The 22922-nt window shown below is 43.9% G+C and overlaps 1 protein-coding gene across 7 annotated transcripts in view; it reads left to right on the plus strand.

Moving 5' to 3' along the window:
• CCSER2 (coiled-coil serine rich protein 2) overlaps window positions 1-22922 on the plus strand; it is a 133870-nt gene that overhangs the window by 8781 nt on the left and 102167 nt on the right. For 4 of the 7 annotated variants that reach the window (XM_083146336.1, XM_083146335.1, XM_083146330.1 and 1 more), the window contains exon 2: window positions 20177-21590. In XM_083146336.1, coding sequence (XP_083002462.1) covers window positions 20219-21590 — 1372 coding nt within the window. In that variant the 5' untranslated portion in view covers window positions 20177-20218. Of the gene's footprint in view, window positions 1-7725; window positions 7985-20176; window positions 21591-22922 lie in introns of those variants that run through there. The other 3 variants (XM_083146331.1, XM_083146333.1, XM_083146334.1) reach the window with 3 other exon arrangements.

Below are 22922 nucleotides of genomic sequence, written 5' to 3' on the forward strand. Positions count from 1 at the left end.
GATAGGAGGGCCACTGTAACACTAGAGGCCCCACCCAGAAGTCTCTGCTGTAATACCAGCTTCCCTCTTCTTTACAACCTCTGACCTTTTATGGTTATGTTCTTAATCCCATTCTACCAGCCAGGCAAATATACATCTATTGTAAATGCAGCTTCTTGGTCCTTTGATAGGACTGTACCACATTTGCAGTGATCTCTGCCAACTTTGTAGAATAAGTCCGCCACCCATCCCAGCCAGTCAATTTTTTGGCAAAATAAACTGCTTGGTTCCGGAGTGCCAGTGTGTGGAATTCTGATCCATAACTTGTAAACAATACCACTGCCGCTTGTATTGTATGAGTGCCCAGGACTAAATGGTCCAATGCTGCCAACAATTGTAAGCATGAATTCATATAAAGCTCTATTGTCTTGCAATGCGAGTTTGTTAGCCCGGAGGAAACCTTATGTGCTGAAGGTTATCTGGTACCTCTATGCATTTAAATTACTAAGATACACACTTGGTATAAGTTTAAACACACATACAAAAAGCATACTGCAGAATCCTACTTAGTGCCCCAGGAGCATTGTTCCAATCATTGAACTGTTCACTTAACTACCACCCAATCAGGAACCAAGTTTGCTGTTTTCCTGTTTTTGTAGGTTTATAACTTATCCAGGGCTGTGGAGACTTGAAGATTTGATCGCTGGCAAGATTTCTAGATTATCCCGACAAGAGCCATGAACCCTAGTCACTTATGCTCCCTAGTCCTCCTTAAACCCTTTGTCAGGAATCGCTGCGTGCGTATGTGCATTTTACCAGCACACTGAAGTATTCTGCACCACAGGTCAGGCGCTTGGACTACTGGCTTGACATCCTAACTTCTCCCATGGTGTCCGCTGTTTGTTCCATTGTGTTCCCTGTTTGTTCTATGCTGTCTGGGGGCCTCCATGACATCCAGGATCAGCAGAGTGCTGAATTTCCAGCCAACACTTATACAACAATCACACGATTCAGGTGACCTGTCCTCATTGCAAATCATTTGAACCAATCCTGGACCCTGCTGCGGTCCCATGGAGACCCAAACAGTGGCCTGCAATCTGCTCAATGGAGAAAACAAAATTCCCTCGTGGGGTACCCTGGAGAAGACAGCTGGCATGTTAGATTACGCGCCTCTGCTCTGGGTTTTTGACAACCTCCTCTCTACTAGCTGTGTCCTCTGTGTTGATCCTCTCTGCCAAACTGCATCTGTCCAGTGTATGCATCCACATTACATGAAACCTCCCAAATTTCAGTTCTCCACTTCCACCACTGGCCTATCACGGTCACAGCTGGGAACACAAGAACCTCCGGACTTGACACCATGGTCCAGTTGCAATTATGGCTTGGCTTTGTTAGGGCTGTAGTGCTTGATGTTAAAATACATTCCTGGCTCGGTTTGGTGATTGCCGAACAAGGGTTAAAGGCCCCCATCCGGCAGCTGCCAGGATCGCATACAATACGTTGTATGTGGCCCTTTTTCATATAATGTATCTTATGTGATCGCAGCAAGGGCTAAAGGCTGCCATGAAAATTCCTGGTAGCCCGTAGGATCTACGACTGCGACACGGGACTGCTCTCTGCATCAAAATAGCAGGAAAATGGCATAAGAAATGTCACCTTTCATATGATCCGTTGCAGCAATGCGTCGTAATCACATAAAAAAGTGGCCATATCGCACAAGTGGATGGCGGCCTTTATGAACTCACCTTTATAAAACAAGATTTTTCTGTACTTTCAGTTGTTACCAGGGCTCTGTGCTTGTCACATCTTGTTCAGCTTCTGTTCCTGTGATCTTGTTTTAGTCTGAATTTGGTTAGGTTTTCTACAGATGCCAGCTACCATCTACCTCTTGTCAGGTCCTGTATTTTACCACCTCCTATTACTCTAGTTTCTCAGCATGTGCTAGGCTTTTTCTTGTTGTTTTCACCTTTGCCAGTATGCCAACCATTTTTTATTACAACTATAGCAGTTTTTAGTAGCAGCAAGGCTTATTTGTATGATCTTCTTTCAAATAGCAACATTTTAAAGAGGCTTTATGTGGGGATGTATTTTCACTGTGTCTCCCTTTTACAGCTTTGGAGTTGAATCATTCTATATTTGACTTATTCTTATTGTCCTCTCCATAATTGTAAAGTCATTTACATTATACCAGGTTTAAAGAACGCATTTTGGGCCAGATGTGCTTCAAAAGTGATAAAATGGAGAGTGATCAACAACCAACCAATCAGCTCCTGCCTGACCTTTTTCAAACACAGTCTGTGATATGTCATGCAGGAGCTGATTGGCTGGCTGTTTATCCCTCTCCATTTTTTTTTTTTTTTAATTGAGTCCTTTTTATTGAGTTTTTGCAATAACAAATTTAAGATAGACATATTACAAGTAAGCGATATGCAATCGCCTGGCATGGTACAACAACGCACATAGTCAAAAGATATCAATTACAATCAGGATATACAGAATATCTCTAGAACAGTAATGTAATAGTTCATCCACCCGAAGGCGCCATTCAGGTTGGACTGGTTAAAGATAAGAGATATATAGTTACCGATCATTTTCACATTAAAGTGTACCAAAACAGCCTAATCAGATAAAATAGTGCCATATTGATTGATAATTCAATAGTATAGAAATAATGATGTCTATCTAAGAGAACATAACAACTGTTTAGTTGTTATGTTCTGTTATGTTCTCTTAGAAATAATGATGTCTATCTATTAAAACTCCAATACAAACCTCCTCATAACCCCCCAACCTAGGAAATACCTGTATCTCAGAAACCTTAACCTCACTATAGCTACAATAAACAACTATATATTATTGTAAACAATGTTACCCCTTAATCTGGCCAGAATTTAGCAGAGGTAAAGGAGAAAGTCATAAATAAAATATTATTCCGGTTTGCATATGGAAACACACAAGGTCCACTGATGTACACGGTGAGCAAATTATGGGAGAAGTATAACAGAGAGTCTCGAATGGGCTGCAATAGCATCAGGTATCCATAAACTGAGAAATAAAAGGAATCAGCAGCCACCCGAAACCCTGAAACATGTGGGTTTAAAGTATATTCTGGCATGGAAACTGCCAGAGTCACTACAGAAGTTGGAGAAATAGTGTACTCAACTCCTGAGCTGCATCTCCCATAGGAGCCACAGGAAGAAATATTATCCATAGATGTAGCCTCCAATACATTGAGGAGCCTCTGTGTGGAAGCTGCAATGGCTCGCAGGATTTGTTGCACAGAATTCTCCATGATGCAGGAGGAATGATTCACTAGTAGGGGCTCGTCAGGAGATATGCAGCCTCTAGAGTGTGAAATGGTACTGTCCCCACTCACTTGCCTGGAGGTCTCACAGGCACAGAGAGCACCTTCAGGGTACAGTGTTCGAATAGGAGGAGAGGCAGCTAGGCGGAGAATAGTGCAGGCAAGCAAGCACCTCAGTCCCCAGGGAGGGCAACCGGCAATGCAGCAGGAGGTAGCCGGAGGGCACAGCAGGGCAGTCCCCTAATGGGTGTATCTAAGAGCAGCCGGTTCCCGGGCACCAGCACACCCAGGCAGCAGCTATCCAGAGGGCTCACCTCAGCTGTGGATGACGGAGGGTACAGCTGGACAGACGCCAAAGTTCCAGGTGGTGCTGCACTCCAGGAGGTCTCAAAGATGGTGTCCCTGCTATAGAGCAGTGGTTCCCAACCCTGGTCCTCAAGTACCCCCAACAGTGCATGTTTTCCAGGTCACACAGCAGGTGCACTCATTATTCAGGCACATTTGAAAAGATCACAGGTGGAGCTAATTATCTCACCTGTGATTCTGTGTGGAGACCCGCAAAACGTGCGCTGTTGGGGGTACTTGAGGACCAGGGTTGGAAACCACTGCTATAGAGGGACGGTGACCAGCGGGCCCGCCGAATGGCACTGAGCGTCCCCCACTACAGAAGAGAGGTGAAGGCAGATGTCCACTGGCAGAAACACGGGCGTAGCGGTGCGCCGCCGACTGTACAGGAGTACAGCAAGATGGCGTCGACAGAAGTAGAGTCCAAGGCCACAGGAGAAACAGGCCGCCCACCCCACCGACAGGTAGACCACCACTGATCAACAGCTCCCGCTGGTCAGGGTGTTCTGGCCGGCTGGTAGAAGAGGTCAAAATGGTATGTTGAGCTCAGGGGCGGATTGGGGACTAAAAGTGGCCCTGGAAAATTTCTGGAAGTGGCCTCACTTACCAATGAATTGATGCCTTAGGACTTGCAGAGGTAGTAGTCTTCTGCAGCAGAAGTTCTGCTGCTGTTAGCGGGGCAGGACTCAGGGGTGCAGGAGCCACGACTGACGAATGCAACTCCAACTGCTGCGCCTGGGCGTTTAACTTCTTCAGCCGTTTTTTTGCTGCGCAACAGTCAGTCATGGGGTTTGACGGCTTCCTCCCGCCCTGCCCCAGCACAGGTTTCGCTTCTAGTAATGTGCGTGGTGACGTCATGATGTCCCGACATACATTTCACAGACTCAGAGTGACTGTCACTCCACTGCAGAGGAGATGAGAAGCTAGCTGCGCTGCCGTCCGCTGCCCCGCCTCCTCCCACTCCCCTGCGAACAGTGCAAAGAGCCTGCCCTGCTACTGGATGCGGCCCGCCTCCTTCCACCCGCTGTTCTCTCTCCAAGCGGTGCTGCTGTCCAATGCCCCACCTCCTCGAGTCCTCTCCAGTACTATGATGTTGTTGTATAAAATAAAAAAAAGATATGTATAAAATAAAAATATGAGTCCCGGGCCCGGCCGATCAGAGGTCGCCAACACTGCACCCAGTGCCCTGCTACTAAATGCGGCCTCGCCTCCTCCCGCCCATCCTGGAGAACAGTGGGTGGGAGGAGGCGGGGCCAGGGGCTGGCTGGCAACTGTAAGCCTAGTGGGTAAGTCCAGAGCACTGGCCCATAAGAAACAGTCCATCCTTATATTGACTGCAGACAGACTGGCACAGCCACTGTCGCTACACAGTACACATACAGCCAGGTAAGCTTAACAATATGTAAAAAACGGTATGCAGTTTCTTTTAGTACCATCTGACAGGGAGAGGCAGAGGGTGACAGAAAGTGTGATAAAGAAAGGCAATGGTGACAGGGGGCCAGATGTACTAAGCTTTAAAAGTGATAAAATGGAGAGTGATAAACCACCAGCCAATTGGCTCCTAACTATCATGTTGCAGACTGGATTTGAAAAATGACAATTAGGAGGTAATTGGCTGGTCCTTTATCACTCTCCACTTTATCACTTTTTGAGGATTAGAAAATATATCCCAGGGAGAGGATGATGGGGAGAAGCAGGGGGTTATTCCAGGGACAGGCGGTATGTGACAGTGGGTGAAAGGGTGACGCCAGTGAGAGCTTGACAGGCAGTGGGAGAGAGGGAAAGAGTGACTGGGAGAGGCAGTGGGTGATGCCAACAAGAGGCTGACAGGCAGTTAGTGAAAAAAACAAAACTATTACAATTGACTGCTGGGCCCAGAACTACAATGCATGGAGGGCAGCTGCTCCTTGGAATTTTAATGCTGGAGATGGCCAAGAGAAAACCAGATCCTCAGAGGCTAGGAAAGGGGATTGTCATAATGTCACCACAATTCAGATGGTCCTAATTCAGAGTTCATAGTTGCATGTGAGTAGATAGGTACTGCCCAGGCAGGTAAAAATAAACCATACTATATGACAAACAGTTAAGCAACCTGTTCCATGTGTTTCACCTCTTTTTAATGGCTCAGGTCACCCCTATTCCTACGTCTTCAACCTTTTATAGCCCTTATTTTTCCATTCATCTCTCCTACATTGCACCTCTCTGACTATCCTACACCTCTCCTTCCCTCCCACACTCACACACTCACCCTATGTACCTCTCAATTCCTTCTTCTCTCAACACTGAATCTTCACTAACTAGACAGTACCTGACTACCTGCTGCACCTGAAGATCCACTGGTACAATCAGCCAGCAGGTGGCAGAGTGTGCAGTACCTGTCACTTGTCTTCATAATTTAGTAACTTACTCTGGGGCTCCTCCAGGTGGGGTGGGGGCTGTACGGGTGGCGGTTGTCCCTCATCTCTGGTGCTCCTTGTCATGTCTCACCGGAGGTGCTCTCTTTGCTATGGTGCAGCGAGGGCAGTGAAAGTTCGGCAGCAGGAGGCATCCTCCACTCTCATCGTGGCCCTGCTCCGCACCTCCGTCGCGCGGCATTTTGCCGCGAATTGCGTGTATTAACACAAAGATCCATGGGAGAAGTGGCTGCTCATGCGCAGCAGCCCGGCTCCAGCAGCCATGATTGTAGTTCCTGCTGCCCTCACTGACACTGGGCAGCTCCTGCTGCTGCTGGGTCCCGGCTGAGCTATCCGATTGGACCGGAGAGCTCTGATCACGGTAGCCGGCTGGCCCTGACGTAAACCGCTGTATCACCAGGGCATTTAGGATTAACATGCGGCCCAGGGGCACCAGGCACCCTGCCCCCCGGGCCAGCCCACCACTAGCGTGGCCGCATGCAGGTAGCGGACGGGCACTGTGTGCGGCGGAGTCATATTTTTATTTTACACATGATGACATGGCATTGGATGGTGGGAGGAGGCGAGGCCACTATCTCTGACTGCAGCCAGTCACAGTTGGAGCCGAGGAGGCAGGGCCACACGGGGACTGGGCTGAGCCTGAGGTGAGCTGCCGCCTGCCTGAAGGTTGTGTTGTGTGCTGCTTGCATCTTTCGGCCTCTCTAGCATCGGCCTCCCGGGAAAGTTCCCGGTGGATATAATGGCCAATCCGCCCCTGGTTGAGCTGCTCCCTTTCTGGAGACAGGATATATATACGGATATGTGCAGGAGCTCAGTCGACAGGCTACCGCTCACTCGCACAGCCAAGCCACGCCCCCTTATCCCTTTCCATTTTATCACTTTTGAAGCTTAGTGCATCTGGCCACAGGTGAGAAACAATAACTAAACTTATCCTATTTTACTACCGAAGTAATTATGAAAGTGGAAAACAATTTAGGTTCATTTAGCTAAGCTATGAATGTGTCCATACACAACTTTGCCACATAGGCCCTTATTCAGATCTGATTGCTGTACAAATTTGTTTGGAAAATGGGCAAAACCATGTGCACTGCAGGTGGGGCAGATTTAACATGTGCAGAGAGAGTTACATTTGGGTGGGGTGTGTTGAAACTGAAATCCTATATTGCAGTGTAAAAATAATAGTCAGTATTTACCCTGCACAGAAACAAAATAACTCACACAAATCTAACTCTCTCTGCACGTGTTACATCTGCCCCACCTGCAGTGCACATGGTTTTGCCCATTTTTCCAAACAAATTTGTACTGCGATCAGATCTGAATAAAGGCCGTAGAATAATGCTTATCCGCAGCCGTCTGTATCCCATTCAACATCAATGCATAGTTGGTGCATATCATGCTCCTGCTATACCACAAGTCTTGGACTAGGGGACATCTGTATTTCTACCTAGGTGCATGTGTGGTGAAGTTCTTACATTCGTACATTTTTGTCTGCGCTTCCAAAGATATTTGTTAGTGATGATTAAAGAAATGACTGCATACCGTGATTTCATAATTGTTCTAGTCTATTGTGGCGTGACTGTACAGCCAATAATACAGTCCAATGAATGTATCCAGTTCTGTTACAAGAGGGCTGGGACACACAGGGCTTGGTATCCTTTTGATGATTGTGACGTACATGATGCTGCAGCAACAGCAGAAACCTCCATAGGCCTGAGGATGTGTCATTGCAAAACATAAGCTCACAAAGGACTCGCCTTCAACCTGTGCTTTGCATTAACTATTTATTAGGAAGAGGATGACTCTGCTCTCTATCTTGTACTTTACTGGGAGGAATACATTTTTTATGAATACCACACAGTTAGCCTTTCAAAGCCAGTGAGAAGATGAAGGCTTTCCACCTAGCAACACCATTAACTGAAAGGTAACCGAAATGCAAACAGGGGTAGGTTTTACATGTTGCTGTCTTGGCTTATTTACAGTATACGCTATATATTTTTGTAAGAAGTAGGTCATGCTTGTGAATCCAAGAGATGCAAGTGGCCAGGAAATACAAATCTACAGACAAATAACAATGATTGTTTGTTTATAATAGCAGAGATTACATTGTTTCCTTGAGACTGGCAAAGCATGCAGGTAGTGTCCTAATTATTATCAAACCCAAATGAAGCCTGGACATTAACCCCTGCATGGCTGTCTTAGCAGTTCTGTTTTCTATAGAATGTTTGTAAAAGCCTTCTTTCAGCTGCAATACTGTATCCTAGGGATCAGCTATAATTTGTGGTCTAGTATTATTTCGTACACGCAGGCCTATTCAGCATTTTAGGAGCCAAGTAAGAAATGTGTGGAACAGACATTTTATAGAATATTTGCAATGTAGGAGATGCAATTCCTGGAATATTTGTTAGTGTTATGTAATGCGATAAGGAAAAGCATGCCTAATTTACTTGCTGGTAATAATCTCATTTTTCATGCAAAAGAATAACGTAAGTGCAGGAGAATATTGTATAAGAATAAGTTGCATCCATGCAAACATTTGACTTTTTGTTAATTATAGATATATTGAGATCATAATACTTGCAAGGAAGCAAAGTTTCTTACAGCCTTTAACTTGGTGATAACTGTGCTATTGTTTAGGATTATACAGGTATATATTTTTTTGTTTGTTTGTGGGTTTTCTCCAATGCCACACCTGTTTTCATAACTCGCCATGCCAGAATGCCTATTATACAGCATCTAGCAAGGCTGTATGCAGCTGCTGTACACAGTGACACACCCATTTCACCATGTGAAGTGCGTCTTATAAAAAACCTATATTACCAGCTCACCAACATAAGGGTTTCTTGCTTCCATCACTACGCAGAGGAATTTAGTCAGTGTCATCACCATCTCTTCCAAATAACCAGTGATGTCCTCACTAGCTTTCATTTTTTTTTTTTTTTTTTTGGAGCATTACAGGAGGTAATCATCATTCAATTTAGATATCAAAAGGCAGTGGACGAAAAAGACCTGAGAAAGGTGGACATGCTAATGGTCGACACAGCATAAGGACAAAAGGTTTTTCGTGATTTTTGTTAAACCAACTTTACAATCCCTGGGGGGCATAGATGAAGCATATTAATAGTGTGCCGATTGCAGCAGAACAGTAATACAATGTTCATGTTGACATAAACACCAAAAAAAAACTGTGAAATATCCTCAACCTTTTCCTATGTTGACCATTTTCATGCCACCCTTTTGCTTGTCAACCTTTTACCATGTTGACCTTTTTCAGGTGTTGACCTATGGGACTGTCTACCTAATAATCCAGCCCAGGTTTAAAGTGTTAAAAGGATAATAGAGACATGTTTTAAATGGATCAAAACATTTTTGAGAGCTATAAAGTCCCTGAGAGCCTATAGCACAGATCTACACTTTTGATCAGTTTCTGTGGGTATGGGACATTGGGTAGACCAAATTTAGGTCGACATGCATTGGTCGACCACTGAAGGTTGACAGCACTTATGTCAACAATGGGAAGTTTGACAGTCAAAAGGTCTACATGAGTTTGTATGTTTGTTTTTTTATGTCCCAAAAGATGACATTGACACGGTCAAAGAGCACCGCCTCCCCTTGCACTGTTCACTGTGCTCGCCATGCTTCGGGCAATGTGTCTCACTGCGCTTGGCACACTTTTTTATTCTCCCACCAAGCCGTATTGGATGGTATGGCATGAAATATCGCCTGTCAGCACATGTCGACTTTTTGACACGAAAAACACTCATGTCGACTTTTTGACTGTCAACCTTCACATTGTCGACCTAATGCTTGTGTTGATATTCAACCCTATTGATTTTAGCCATGTCAACCTATATTTGCTGTCGACTTAAGCTCTGTCAATCTTCTGTGGTATCCCGTTTCTGCACTTATGCTAACATTTACACATTTAGGTTTAAATTTTTAGGTTTAAATCCAAACTTAGTATTAGGGACCCACCAGAAATTAGGTTACCGTGAAGCTGGTTGGTGGGCAAATATTTCTTGGCCAATTGATATACCAAGAACCTCTGTTATTGATTGATTAATAATATGGAGTGTGCATCTGCACCACATGTTTTTCTTTGCAGAACTACAAGTCCCAGCATGATAGCATCTCATGTATATTGGGTGTGCATTCTAAGATTCCCCCCCCCCCCCCCCCCATGCACATTTAGGTTTAGCTGATCGATCATGTTCTTCAGCCAGAAAAGTCATTTGAAGTAGTTGCTCCTCCATAATATTTTATTGTTAAAATCTTTTGGAAGTGATTTAGAAAGGTTGGATTATATTTACTCACAATTTCATTTCCACAAAACCTCATTGACAGCACTGTTATATTCCTCACTGAATCAACAATGATATTTTTTTTGTCCAAGCTGGAATTTATCTTTCTAATAGGTGAAAGCGTGGGAAGGTGCTTTTTCCTTGTTTTTTCCAGCTTTATTATGAGATCTTAATGCAATAGGGTGTGGTATAGCGTTCCAACAGTCGGGATCACGACAATCATTAGCCCGACCTCAGGATCCAGACTGGCCGGACTCAGCATGGCGAGCACAACAAAGTCCCTTGCGGGCTAGCTGCGCTCGATACCTATTCTATTCTCCCTCTATGGGGGTCGTGGGCCCCCACGAGGGAGAATAGCAGGTGGCCGTCGGGAACCCGTCTGTCGGTGTTTTAACAGTCGGGATCCCAATGTCTGGTAAATGACTGTCGGGATCCCGTCCGGCACCCTATGCAAGCAGTAAATGGTGTTAAATCATTTAACATAAATTACATACATTATTTTATTTATGTAACAAGCTAATATAATGTATATTATGGTATATACATCTCTGTGGCTAACTGAGTATCCCCAATATGGGTTTATTTACTAAACGATGGCTGGACCTGTTTAAGCTGAAACTTTATAAGGGTAATGCTTTAATAGTGAAACTGAGTGCTTGGCTATTCAAAGCATTGCCCTCTCAAATTTCTAAATTAAAGATGCCAGGGATCAGCAGCTTTTGAAAGCCTCAACTTAGTAAAAATAACCCAATAGCAGTCATAGATAAGAGTTGACACTGCTACTTAGTTTCTGAAGGCCCATACACAAACCAGCTCCGTTTACTCGTTTGAGCTGCTTTTTAAGATCGAAAGACGCCCAGTGTGTACGGGTATTACTAGCCAATGAGCGACGGGGTGATTGACTTTCCATAGCATCCTGCTGTGGAAAGTCGTCCACTCGCTGGGTAAATCGCTAAAACGGGCAAAAAAATGCTCAGTGTGTGTTTCAGCCCAGTGAATTTTTTCCTAATCTTCAGTCCGCATACACGCTGCACAAAATTGCCCCTTGTGTATAGACCTTTAAACGAACGGTCCGTGAGTATAGTGGCCAGTGAGTATAGTGCCAATTTAAATAGATGGAGACTCAATTGCAAATATAGTACTGTAAAGTCAATGGTTAATTGTTATCTTCAATTTGTGTGTGCACCTTTTTATAAAGCTAAGATGGCTTTAAGGGTACATTATTAGTATGGGCAACATAACCTCTCTCCCAGACAGTATTACAGCCTCTTCCTACCCTGATAATCCAGACTAGTGTAACTCAGTCAGTTGTGTTCTTCAGTGTAAGCCATCGTCTCAGTGATGCAGGGATTTAGGGGCAGATTTATTAAGCTTGGAGAAGAGATAAACTGGAGATAAAGCGGAGAAAAGGTAAAAGGAGATAAAGCACCAGCCAATCAACTCCCAACTATCTTTTTCAAACACAGCTGATTGGCTGGTGCTTTATCTCCTTTTACCTTTTTTTCCGCTTTATCTCCAGTTTATCTCTTCTACAAGCTTAATAAATCTGCCCCTTAGTGCAGTAAGTGCCTACAGTCCGGCCTGGTATCCATAGGTGCCGATTCTTTGGGTGCTTCTGGGCTCGAGCATCCATAGGCTTGGCTGGTACCAAGGTGCCCGTGGATGGGTCCCAGAAAATTTGTCTCAGGCAACCTGTCCTGCACCCGTTCACAAGGTGTATTGAGCATGTGCAAACACTGAATGCTAACAGCCGGGCAGTGGCTCACTCGCCGCTCGGCAGTTCGTAGTGGGGAGGGAGGGATGGGGAGGTGGCGTCCCCATGAAACAGCTAAGCGTTCCCATGTATAAGCCGCTATTTGCAAAGGCAGGGGAAATCATTCGATGGTCAACGACCATCGAATAATTTCTCCCGCTGCAGGCACATGCGAGGAGGTACTGTGGCAAGGGGGCATTCAGTGTGGCAGCGTCAAAGGGACTTGGTAAGCTGCGAGCTTCACAGCTTGTCGAGTCAATCAGAATGACCCACTCAGTGTGAACTGCCTACTTAACACATGGAGGGGCTGATTCAGACCTGCTAGCTCAGTTTCGATGGTGGGGGTCTGCGCATGCGCATAGGTGCTAATGCACATGTGCAAACCCCTGCAGCAAACGGCTTCAGTGAGATTTTCACTCGCCAGGGTGTTCTCGCAATGATTGGCAGCCAGGGGGTGCTCCTGGGTGGACATGTAGCGTTTCATGGGCGTTTCCATGAAACTTTCATGTACTTTAGGGGAACTTAAGGAAATTGAGAAAGAATTGGAATGAACAGCACCAAAGAACAGAAACCGTATTATGCCTTGCAGAGGAGAGGAGGGAAGGGAATAGGGCAACATGTGTTAGGGCAATGATTAACCTTATTACCATGTTTGCTACTCCCAGGGATTTATGTGTAATGCGTTTTGCAGCTTGATCAGCATCTCCTGTGCTCATATTTACACAGATTTCCTATGTAATGGGATCATTAGGTCAACAGGGCCGTTAGTTCGACAGGGTCAGAAGGTTGACATGGGGTTTTTCACTGTATTTTGACCCGAATGTCAACAGAGTCGACATGGACACTGAAACCTAGCACCACTCCTTGCAGGAGTCACCATGCTTCGGGCACGGTGCTTTGCTACAATTGGCACGCTATTTTATTCTTCGACCACGCCCTAGTGGATGGTAGGGCATGAAATACCCCCTGTTGGCACATGTCGGCTCAAAAAACAGTGAAAAACCCCATGTAGACCTTATGACCCTGTCGACCTTCCAGCACGTTGACCTAACGCTTGTAGACTCAGTGGCCATATCCCTTTCCTATATATAAATACATTTACAATCTAGAACAGCCATCCACCCTGTATTGTAATGAAACTGTTGCACACACTTGAAGTATTTATGATCGTTGTGGATCACCATCCCGAAGGGGAGTTTCTGTAGACACAGCGTACAGCAATTCTATTAACATAGGGGGCTCGCAGCTGTTTCTGAACATGCTGTGTCACTGTATCTCTACTTGGCTATCCTGCCTCTGCTTCCATTATGGTACTGTTGGTGCCCATACCATGCATTGTTCATATTTATAGGATTTCCCTGTAAAATAAATTGTCATCTAATTAAATACCCCCCTTAGGGTTAGCCTGCACTGCTTAGGGTTAGGCAGCTGGGAGGGAGGGAGGGTGGGGTTGGGGTTTAGGGTAAGGCCTGGTACACACCAGAACCATCCTGATTGTTAGTAGATCGTTAGCAGATTGTGTGATGGTCGCATGATCTGTTGGAGCACACGATCTGCTAATGATCTGCATCCAATCTGATCCCAATCCGATCTGAGTCTGTAGCCAGTTGAATGGATCTTTTACAGATCCTACCTGCAGCAGGTAGGATCTGTAAAACGACCAAACGATAGCGGGGACGCGCATCGGATCGGAATTGGATCTAAACATGCAAAAACATGCCCAATCTACATACAATCTGCATCCAATCGGTCGGAATTGGATCCAGATTGATGAAATTGAGCCCTAATCATTCTGGTACATGATTGTACAAGGCTGCTAAAAGGGAGGTTTAGTGGGTGCAGGGGGAGATTTTTACTTGACCCTTTTGCGATTCCCTCCTGTGGGATGCCTGTGTCAGTTTTCTGACTGATGGTCCTATGTATGCATCCTTCTTGTTCCCACCATATAACCATAAGCTAAAAAACGAACTGTCTTCCAAATTTATGTTCAGGAACATTTGTATACCTTAAGTATAATGTATGTGAGAGTAGTTTTGGCATACAATAGGTTGTAGAATGGCTCATCTTGTTCTGTTTATAATAGTTTCCTTTGGAAATTAGACCGATGTGCAGTAGGTTTATATATAGGTTCTAATCCCAGTGGCTTCATATTATCATCTCTCATAAGGTTTAAGCATCCTTTGCAAATGCTTCCGTCATTATGTCTGTGACTTTAAGGAAATAATGCAACTGGGACATTTACTGTATCCCTTGTTTCTTTAGAGTTCAAATTATTTATTTTTAAAGCCCTAGTAATTGGCGGAAGACTGGGCACCATTACTTGCACTTTAGCATGCATTATTACATACAATTTATGCTAGACAAATGGAAGCATTTTAAGTAGATCCTTTTTTTTTTTATGGTTTAAAGCACATTTTTGCATGGTTGGAAAAGTAAGAACAGCAAATGTATCACCTCTAAAACGGGTTGGGGGGTGGGGGGTGTGTGACAACACCCCCCTCTGCAGTAATCTTGTCTCATGTTTTTACAGGTTTCTGCAAATACATTTTTTTAAAATAATGTTTTATTAGGCTATATTGGGTGGTAAAGAATAAACCAGGTGGACTGAAAAATGCCCATCGACCATGGTCTAGCTCTGGGGTAGCCAACCCTAGTCCTCGAGAGCTACCAACAGTGCATGTTTCGCAAGTCTCCTCACAGAATCACAAGTGAGCTAATTAGCTCCATCTGTGGATCTATTAAAATGTGTCAGTGATTAATGAGTGCAGCTTTGCAGCAGCTAGGTTGTCTGGAAAATGTGAACTGTTGGTAGCTCTCGAGGGCTAGGTTTGGCTACCACTGGTCTAGCTGGTGTCTAACTAGCGTTATTGCTGCTCTAGCGGTTGCCGACTATCTTTTATGTATCATACTAACCTGCGTCTGGATACCATATTCCCTTGCCTTCTGTTTCAGAAGCAGTTCATTTCTAGATTCTCCACCCACCTTGGAGAAAGCGAGGTAGTGGTTTCTTCATTCCCAGTGGGTGAGGCCTAAGGTGTGGCTGAGATTTTTATGCTGCTTTCACATTACAAACCTGCTTTCAACCCGTTTTTGTAAACGTTTCTTAAAACGGGTCTAAAGCCAGTAAAACCCCTTTCACATTACATGTTGTAACTGGTATATTACCATTTCAATACCGTTTTTGTACCATTCACATTCAACCCATTCCACCCATAGAAAACAGTGGATGTCATTTTAAAGGGTATGAATAAACCATACTTAGGTCAACAGGGGGCAAGGTCGACAGGGCTCTAGGTTGACATGGGTGAAGGTCAACAGGTGTCTAGGTCGACATGGGACAAGGTCAACATGGGTTTAGGTTGACACATGCGACCTAAACCAAATGACCAAATAAGGGGACACTGTACACTTATTTGGTGTCCATGTTGACCTGTGTTGATATAGCCACCAACAAAACGGGAAAAAAATCATCTCGACCTTGCGTCTAACTTTCGTTACTGTCTATCATGTGCATGAGTGAGAGCTTACCCCACTAATTACATCTTTCATACCGACAAGCCTGGACGTACGTGAGATTTTAGACCTGGCTTGTGAACCCTTATACATTTGTCTCCTAATTTTCCCACTGAGCAGTTATAAATGGCTTGTCCTAGTGTGGGTCTTTTACATTTTACTGTGAAGAACTTTGTGACGTCTACTAATTATACATCATGTCATTTATCAGTGGGGTTTGGATCGTTTGTCTACAGCAAGTTGGTCAACATGGTTCTAGGTCGACATGGGTTTAGGTCAGGGGTGTCCAAACTTTTCGCGACGAGGGCCAGATTTGATGAGGTAAAAATGTGGGGGGCCGACCATTCAGCCTGACATTCTTTGAATCATTAATCACATCAGAATGATCCCCCACTCTGCCCCCATTTACTCTATGTCCCCCAGCCTGCCCCTCCTTCACTGTATGTCCCCCATTCACTGTATGTTCCCCACTCTGCACCCATTCACTCTGTCCCACCGCCTGACCACCTTCTCTTAATGTCCATCAGTGCCGCCATTCATTGTATGTCCCCAAGCCCGACCCTCCTTCACTGTATGACTCCCATTCACTATGTACTCCACTCTGCCCCCATTCACTGTATGTCCCCCAGCCTGCCCCTGCTCCCCCTTCTCTGAATGGCCATCATGGCCCAATTCACTGTATGTCCCCCAGCCTGACCCTCCTTCACTGTATGTCCCAACCCTGCCCCCTCCCTTCTCTGTATTTTTCCCAGCCCCTTGTGTGAGTCAGAGGACAGAGAGGCAAAGCAGGCACTGCAAGGACAGGAGATGCTTGGGCTTCCGCCCTCCTCCACTCTGCATGTTACGGGAGCAAGCTTCCCCCTTGCTGCACCCCCACCCCCAAACACTGCTGTTACTGTGATTGTGGAGTAGGGTGATATACGATTGCAGCAGCAGGGGTAGGACGTCAAACACATCTGACTGTGGCAGCTGGCACCTCCTCACTGCAGCAGACAGCAAGGTAAAGGCGCGCTCGCCAGGGCCCCACCTTTAGTGTCCTGTGCTGTGCTTCCCACATCTAATGCTCTGCCCGCTTCCAGTTGGAGGCTGCGGGCCACTTGAAATGACAGCACGGGCCGCAATTGGCCCCCGGGCCTGACTTTGGGCATGCCTGGTTTAGGTCAACAGTGTCTAGGTCGACAGTCAAAAGGTCGCCATGGGGTTTCCCAGTTTTTTTTTACCGAATGTTGACATGGACACAGTTTCCAGTGCACTGCATCCCCTCGCTTCGCTCGCAATGCTTCGGGCACAGTGCCTCACTGCGCTCAGCACACTACTTTATTCTCCCACTATACCCTGGATGGTAGGGCATAAAATACCACCTGTCGGCACGTGTCGGATCAAAAGCAGTGAAAAACCTAGACACTGTGGACCTAATGCTTGTGTCGACCTAACGGTTGCTTGTCGACTTGCTGTAGACCCAATGACCATATCCCTATCAGTGCACTCATCTGTATTTCCTTAATTGATACTTTATTTATCAATATTGAATTTCAGATATGTACATTCCTCAAGGTCATGTCGTATTGACGTTTAGCTGTGAGTTTGCTTTTACAGAGCCATTTCAGTGTGATGTGTGACAAAATATATTTTATAAGTCTTCATTACTTAGTTATTTTTAGCAGATTCCTTTTCCTTAGGGGAATGTCCTATAACATTCACTGTAGTTATGGCAAAGCTCAGTTATTTGGATTTTACACATTAATACATTGGACAGCCTGTCAATGTGCTCAATTTTTATATTTTATATTACATGTAGGCTACATTTAAAATACACCCTCAAGCCTTGCTTCAGTAACTTCATACCACATGTGGGTGGATGTAATGCTGGCATATTCTGCTTGTTTTCCTTTACAGAAAATATTTGTTTTTTGTTCTATACATTCAAAACTCTCTGTTTCAGTAGGCCTTTAATATTCTGAAGCAAAGGTTCTAGGCTGATCTAATTTGTAAAATGAATTGAGAACTTTTTCAGGATATCCCTTTAAAGTGGGGCACACTCCCTTGTTGTCATGACAGCTGTGGCTTTTGAGTTCCTAGCAGTGGCAATAAATAATGGATAAGAAGAACTTGGGATTCTTTTTCTCAATAGATCTGATCTTCTAATTGTTTCTTGCCTATTATTCTGAATGAAGTGAAGCATATTTTGCCTTCCATAATTATTCAATGATAATGATAATTCTTGTTGCTTTATAAGGTGTCACAGTGCTCTTCAGCATCGGACTATAAGTAATAATGCAAAGCATAGTTTAAACAATGGCATACAAGGTTAAAGTAAAACCAGAGATTCAAATAACAGAAAGGTACTTGCTCAAAGTTTACAATCTAGTGTCAAAAGGGCAAAACTAAGTAATCCCGACAGTCAGAATCCCCATTTACACGGGCTATTTTTCCTCGTAGAGGGAGAATAGACTAATGGCTAGTGCAGTTGGGGCTTCAATGCACTTGCCCCAGTCGGGATTCCGATGTCACAGTCGGGACATTGCACAGTCGGGATTCCGTTGTCAGAGAAATGAACGTTAAGAATCCTATTCAAAATAGGACAGTCGGGATTCCATGTGTACGAGACAATTTTAGGGGTTGACAGGTATAGCTGAAGTACAATATTGCGAGCTGAAGATAGGTATTGCTGTGTAATGTAGGAAGTAGTTGAGGAAGTGTCGATTTATTTATGCTGTGTTCACACTGCTCGTGTGCAATACCAGGCTTTAGCAGTGACGGACCCCCGTTCTCACCGCTGAAGCAAATTCCCGGGTGAAGCAGTTCTACCTGGTAATTTGCCTTTTAACACAGGGTTTTTTGCAGTGTCAACCTTTGTCTGCATACCGGGGTCTCAAACCCGCATAAAAAGCAGGGTTGGCGATCCGGGAATTTCGACACGGGTTGACCTGTTCTCACTAAAGAAAACCCAGTGTTAAAAGGCAAATTTGCGGGTGGACACGCTAGACCCGGGAATTTGCCTAACAGTGAGAACGCGATATTAGAGGAAGTTAAGAAAGGTGGTAGCAGTGCTAAAAATATTTAAAAAATAATTGTGAAGGAAATTGGATGATCTTTACAAAAAATAATTTACTTAGATATAAAACAATAACATAAACACATACATATAAGAATTAAAAGTATTTTGCATATATAATACAATTGATAATATAGCCCAATTCCACACTAAAGCAGCAGTAGGGTCCGTTCCTATTTTGCCCAGATTATAGGAGGAAGATATAGTTACCGCTCCATAGATTGGTATTTAGAGTGTCCTGGTATCCACGTGGTCGGCCCAAGATGGCACAAATTACCGAAGTCCGCTAGAGTTGGTCTAGGACAGTTTGGTAAATAACCTCAGGTACCTGGGTGATGAGATCTGAGATGGTGAGCGGTGATGTTCCGGGTTTTGGTGTCCCAAGATGGTAAATTAAATTTGTTTATTTATTGGTACTATTACATTACTAATGTATTCTTTGGTCTGCCTCCTATTCTACGTTGAAAATGGCACCCAAATTCATCCTATCTCGCACCCTTTGCAGGGCTGAAATGGCAGAAAATAGCTTGCAACCCTATGGAGGTGTGAGCACTTTTAAGGGAATTCGTCCCGCCGTAAAGTGCGCCCAGTGTCGTGATGATTCACACTCTGCAAATCATCGGCACACATCGGGGTTAATAGGATCGACCCCTTACTTTTTCATGTTTTTTTTTTGTGTGCTGTAGACAAGTGGTTCTCAACCTCGGTGCTCGAGTACCCCCAACAGTACACGGTTTCCAGGTCACCACATTTTGAAAGATCACAGGTGGAGCTAATTAATTCACCTGTGATTCTGTGTGGAGACCTAAAAAACGTGAACTGTTGGGGGTACTTGAGGACCGCTGTTGGGAATCACTGATGTAGACCATGCACCGTTTTATTTGGCCACATTTGTACAGTCTCTAATGTATCTAAGTACCTGTTTAGGGAGGATATATTTAATGGTGTAAGATTAAAAAAAAAAAATCTCAAAATTTCAGGTAAAATTACTTTGGGTCTAGCACTTCCAATACTGATTACTGTGGCTAAAGTTATGGGCCCCATACATCAGCAATTAATTGTGACAATTTTCAGATATGGAGATGATTGCCACAATTAATTTTAGATGTGTGGGCTCCCCCTTTTGGCAATCCCAATCAAAATCGCCAATCGATTGCTTAATCAGGTTTTTAAACATGTTTAATAATCTGGTATTATCTGCAGATCTTTTTTATATGTGTGGGCATTCCCAATTCGTCTTCTTCATCTATTTACATTATGAACAGCAATCGATTGGGCAATTTCCAGATATGAAGATGCAATCTTTAGATAGAAAAATCTCCCGATCACTGAAATAAATCTGTAATGTGTGGGCAAAGTCAGATAGATTGTAAAATCCATTTATCTGGCCAAAATATCCCTGTATCTGGAAATCCATAAATTGTGATTGCTGATGTATGGGGCCCATTACAATGTTATTTCTTGAAATTGTTGATACTTCATAATGTTAATGTTTTATTGTTTTGTCTTTATCAGATCCCAACAGCTTCAAAAAATCACCAATGAACCTGCTTTATCATGGAAGAAAAATTACAGGTCCGAGCCTCTCTAGGTTCCAAATTACCAAAATTTGGAGGAACCAAGCCATTGGGAAGCTTTTTGCAGCAGGCACCGAATGGAACGCATTCTGTTTTGTTGGCTAAAGCCAGTTTTAGTGGGAAGAAACACAGCGACCAAGAAGGAACATCAGCATTTTCTTTGAACTGGAGAAAACTGAAATGTCCAAACAATGACTACATTTCTAGGGAACCACCTCATGCTTCAAATGAGAAAAGATTTTTACAGTCCCAAGTGGCAGTGGATAAAGATTCACCCAGATTTGGAATACCAACAAAAACTGGGAAGCAAAGCAACATGCTGATATCACATAAAGAGGACCTGAATGAGAATATATTATCTGCTTCAAATAAATTCACTAAAGGTACACCGTTTGGCAGGACTTCCTATTCTGGGGTCAATGGCTGTAAATCTCAGGTTAATGGATTTTACACAAACAAGCCCCCTACAGGTTTGCACAGACCAAGAGCTAATTCTGCTACAATTAGAAACTTTACAAGTAAAGCTTTGTCAACCGACCACAAACCTTTCTCCAACGTTAGAAGATCACAGAGCTTTTCCCATTCTGTCCAAAATGCCTTGCTTCCACCTGCACCCATGACCAGGTCTCATTCTTTTAACAGAGACGTAGATATGACAAGACTTTACCAATCACAGCATATACCTTTACGAACAACTTTGAAACAAAACATGCTGCCAAGGACAGCAAAACAGTATGGTCTGCACAATGGAAATGAGTCACATGCGAAGTCTATTTTAACAAGGACATACTCTGCAGGTTCATCTGCTGGATTACAGAAACCTGGTTTGTCAAATGGGCCTGGTGTAACTATTCCTTTGGGTTACAAAATGAGCCGTCCATCCTTAAACAAATCAAACCGATCACAATTTCCCAGGGATTTTAGCAATGATACTAAAAAGGATTCTTGTGTTGCCCTAGAAACAGGTAATATGGAGTCGGTGTCTAACGGAACGCGTAAAGCAACAAAAGAAGAAAACAAGGAATCCCAGGAGGACTTGGAGGATGATGATGATGATGATAATTCATCTTCTTGTGATAACTTAAAGAAACAAAACTACAAAGATAGCTATTGCAGTGAAGATGTTGATGAGCTCTCCATTTCTTCTTTGTCCTCCTCTGATAAGAATGACCTCAGTGAAGATTTTAGTGATGACTTTATAGAATTGGAAGACTGGAATAATACTATTATAGTGGTAGATTCAGAGAAAGAATTGCCAGAAAAGCCATCAGAGTCTTCATCGGGTGAACTAAAAGAACAGGAACAAACTAATATAAAAAACACAGATGAATGGATAGGTATGAATATATCAGGTACATCTGACATACATTTCTATGTTTCTAACTGTTGTTCTAGGCAGGTAGTAGACAAATGATGCATTCACTCTAGATATGTATACCAAGGGTCAAATTCAATTATACACAAGTTGGAAAATTGCTTAAGACGGTTTATTAAGTAAATAGGATCTTATAACACAGAATAATGAAAGTAAACCTATCTAGACATTAATTCATAATAGGCTGTAGTAATTATAACTCCGTTTTATACTTTGGATACCCAAGACTGTGTTAATCAGTGGCGTCTCGTACCTTATTGGGGGAGGGGGGCTGCCTCTGACCGTGGCGGGGGTACCGCGATTCAGGCACTCCCATCCCCCTGTCGCTGCATTTCCCCGGCGTCTGTGCTTTGATGACAGACGCCGGACTCGCGTATGCGCAGTACAAACATCTGTACTACACATGTGCCCAGCTTTTATGGGCTGCTTGGGCAAAAACCCATAAAAGCGCTCTTGGTCCTGGCGCCTGTACATAATAAGTTACAGGCACCGGGACCAGCACATGCGCAGTACCGATATAGGTACTGCACATGCGCAATCGCCGTTTTTGCACGGCAGCCCGCACAAAGGCGTCCTGGAGGGAGGGAACACCTCCCAATGGGACTTCCTTTGTGACTGGCAGGGCGGACTTTCTTTGGATGTCACTGCCAGTCACAGTGAAGCCAGTGCAGTCTCACAGTGGCGGATTTTACCTGGGGGGGGCTGCAGCCGTGCAGCCCATAGGTAAAAAACGCCACTGGTGTTAATATATTTTAATCTGCTCAAAAGGTTTACACAAAGTCTATACAACCGATAGGATATCTAATCGTTATAACAGAGAGTGTACTCACTCAGTTTGTACTACTTGCTCAATACACACTATTATTGGTAACACATGCTTCCTGTTTTATACTACAGAATTCACATCTATTTCATTTAAATAAGAAAAATAGGCTAAATTGATCAACACAAACCCTTAAATCTCTTTTGATTTTAATCACTATTATTTACTTTTGTCACACTTTTATTGTTTTTAGCAATATTTTGCTTGCACTATAGTTTTATGTTCCCATTTTTAAAAGGCATAAAACCTTTTTATTTATAAGGGTTTTTTCTCTCTCCTTGGGTGTACCCCATTGTTTTCTGTCCTTTGCCAACAAATTCATTATCATTCATGATTGTATTTAATATGGGGCATTCTGATTGAATATGTTTCAGTAATTGGTGCAGAAGTCACTCCCATTTCCCTTACCCGTTTTTTCAGGTTGCAGTGTTGCATTGATGGTAAAGGAGTTTCAAACTTGCTTATCTGATGAATTACACTTGCTAT

Source organism: Crinia signifera, chromosome 6 (assembly GCF_055691185.1).
Source record: "Crinia signifera chromosome 6, ASM5569118v1, whole genome shotgun sequence".
Lineage (NCBI taxonomy): Eukaryota > Metazoa > Chordata > Amphibia > Anura > Myobatrachidae > Crinia > Crinia signifera.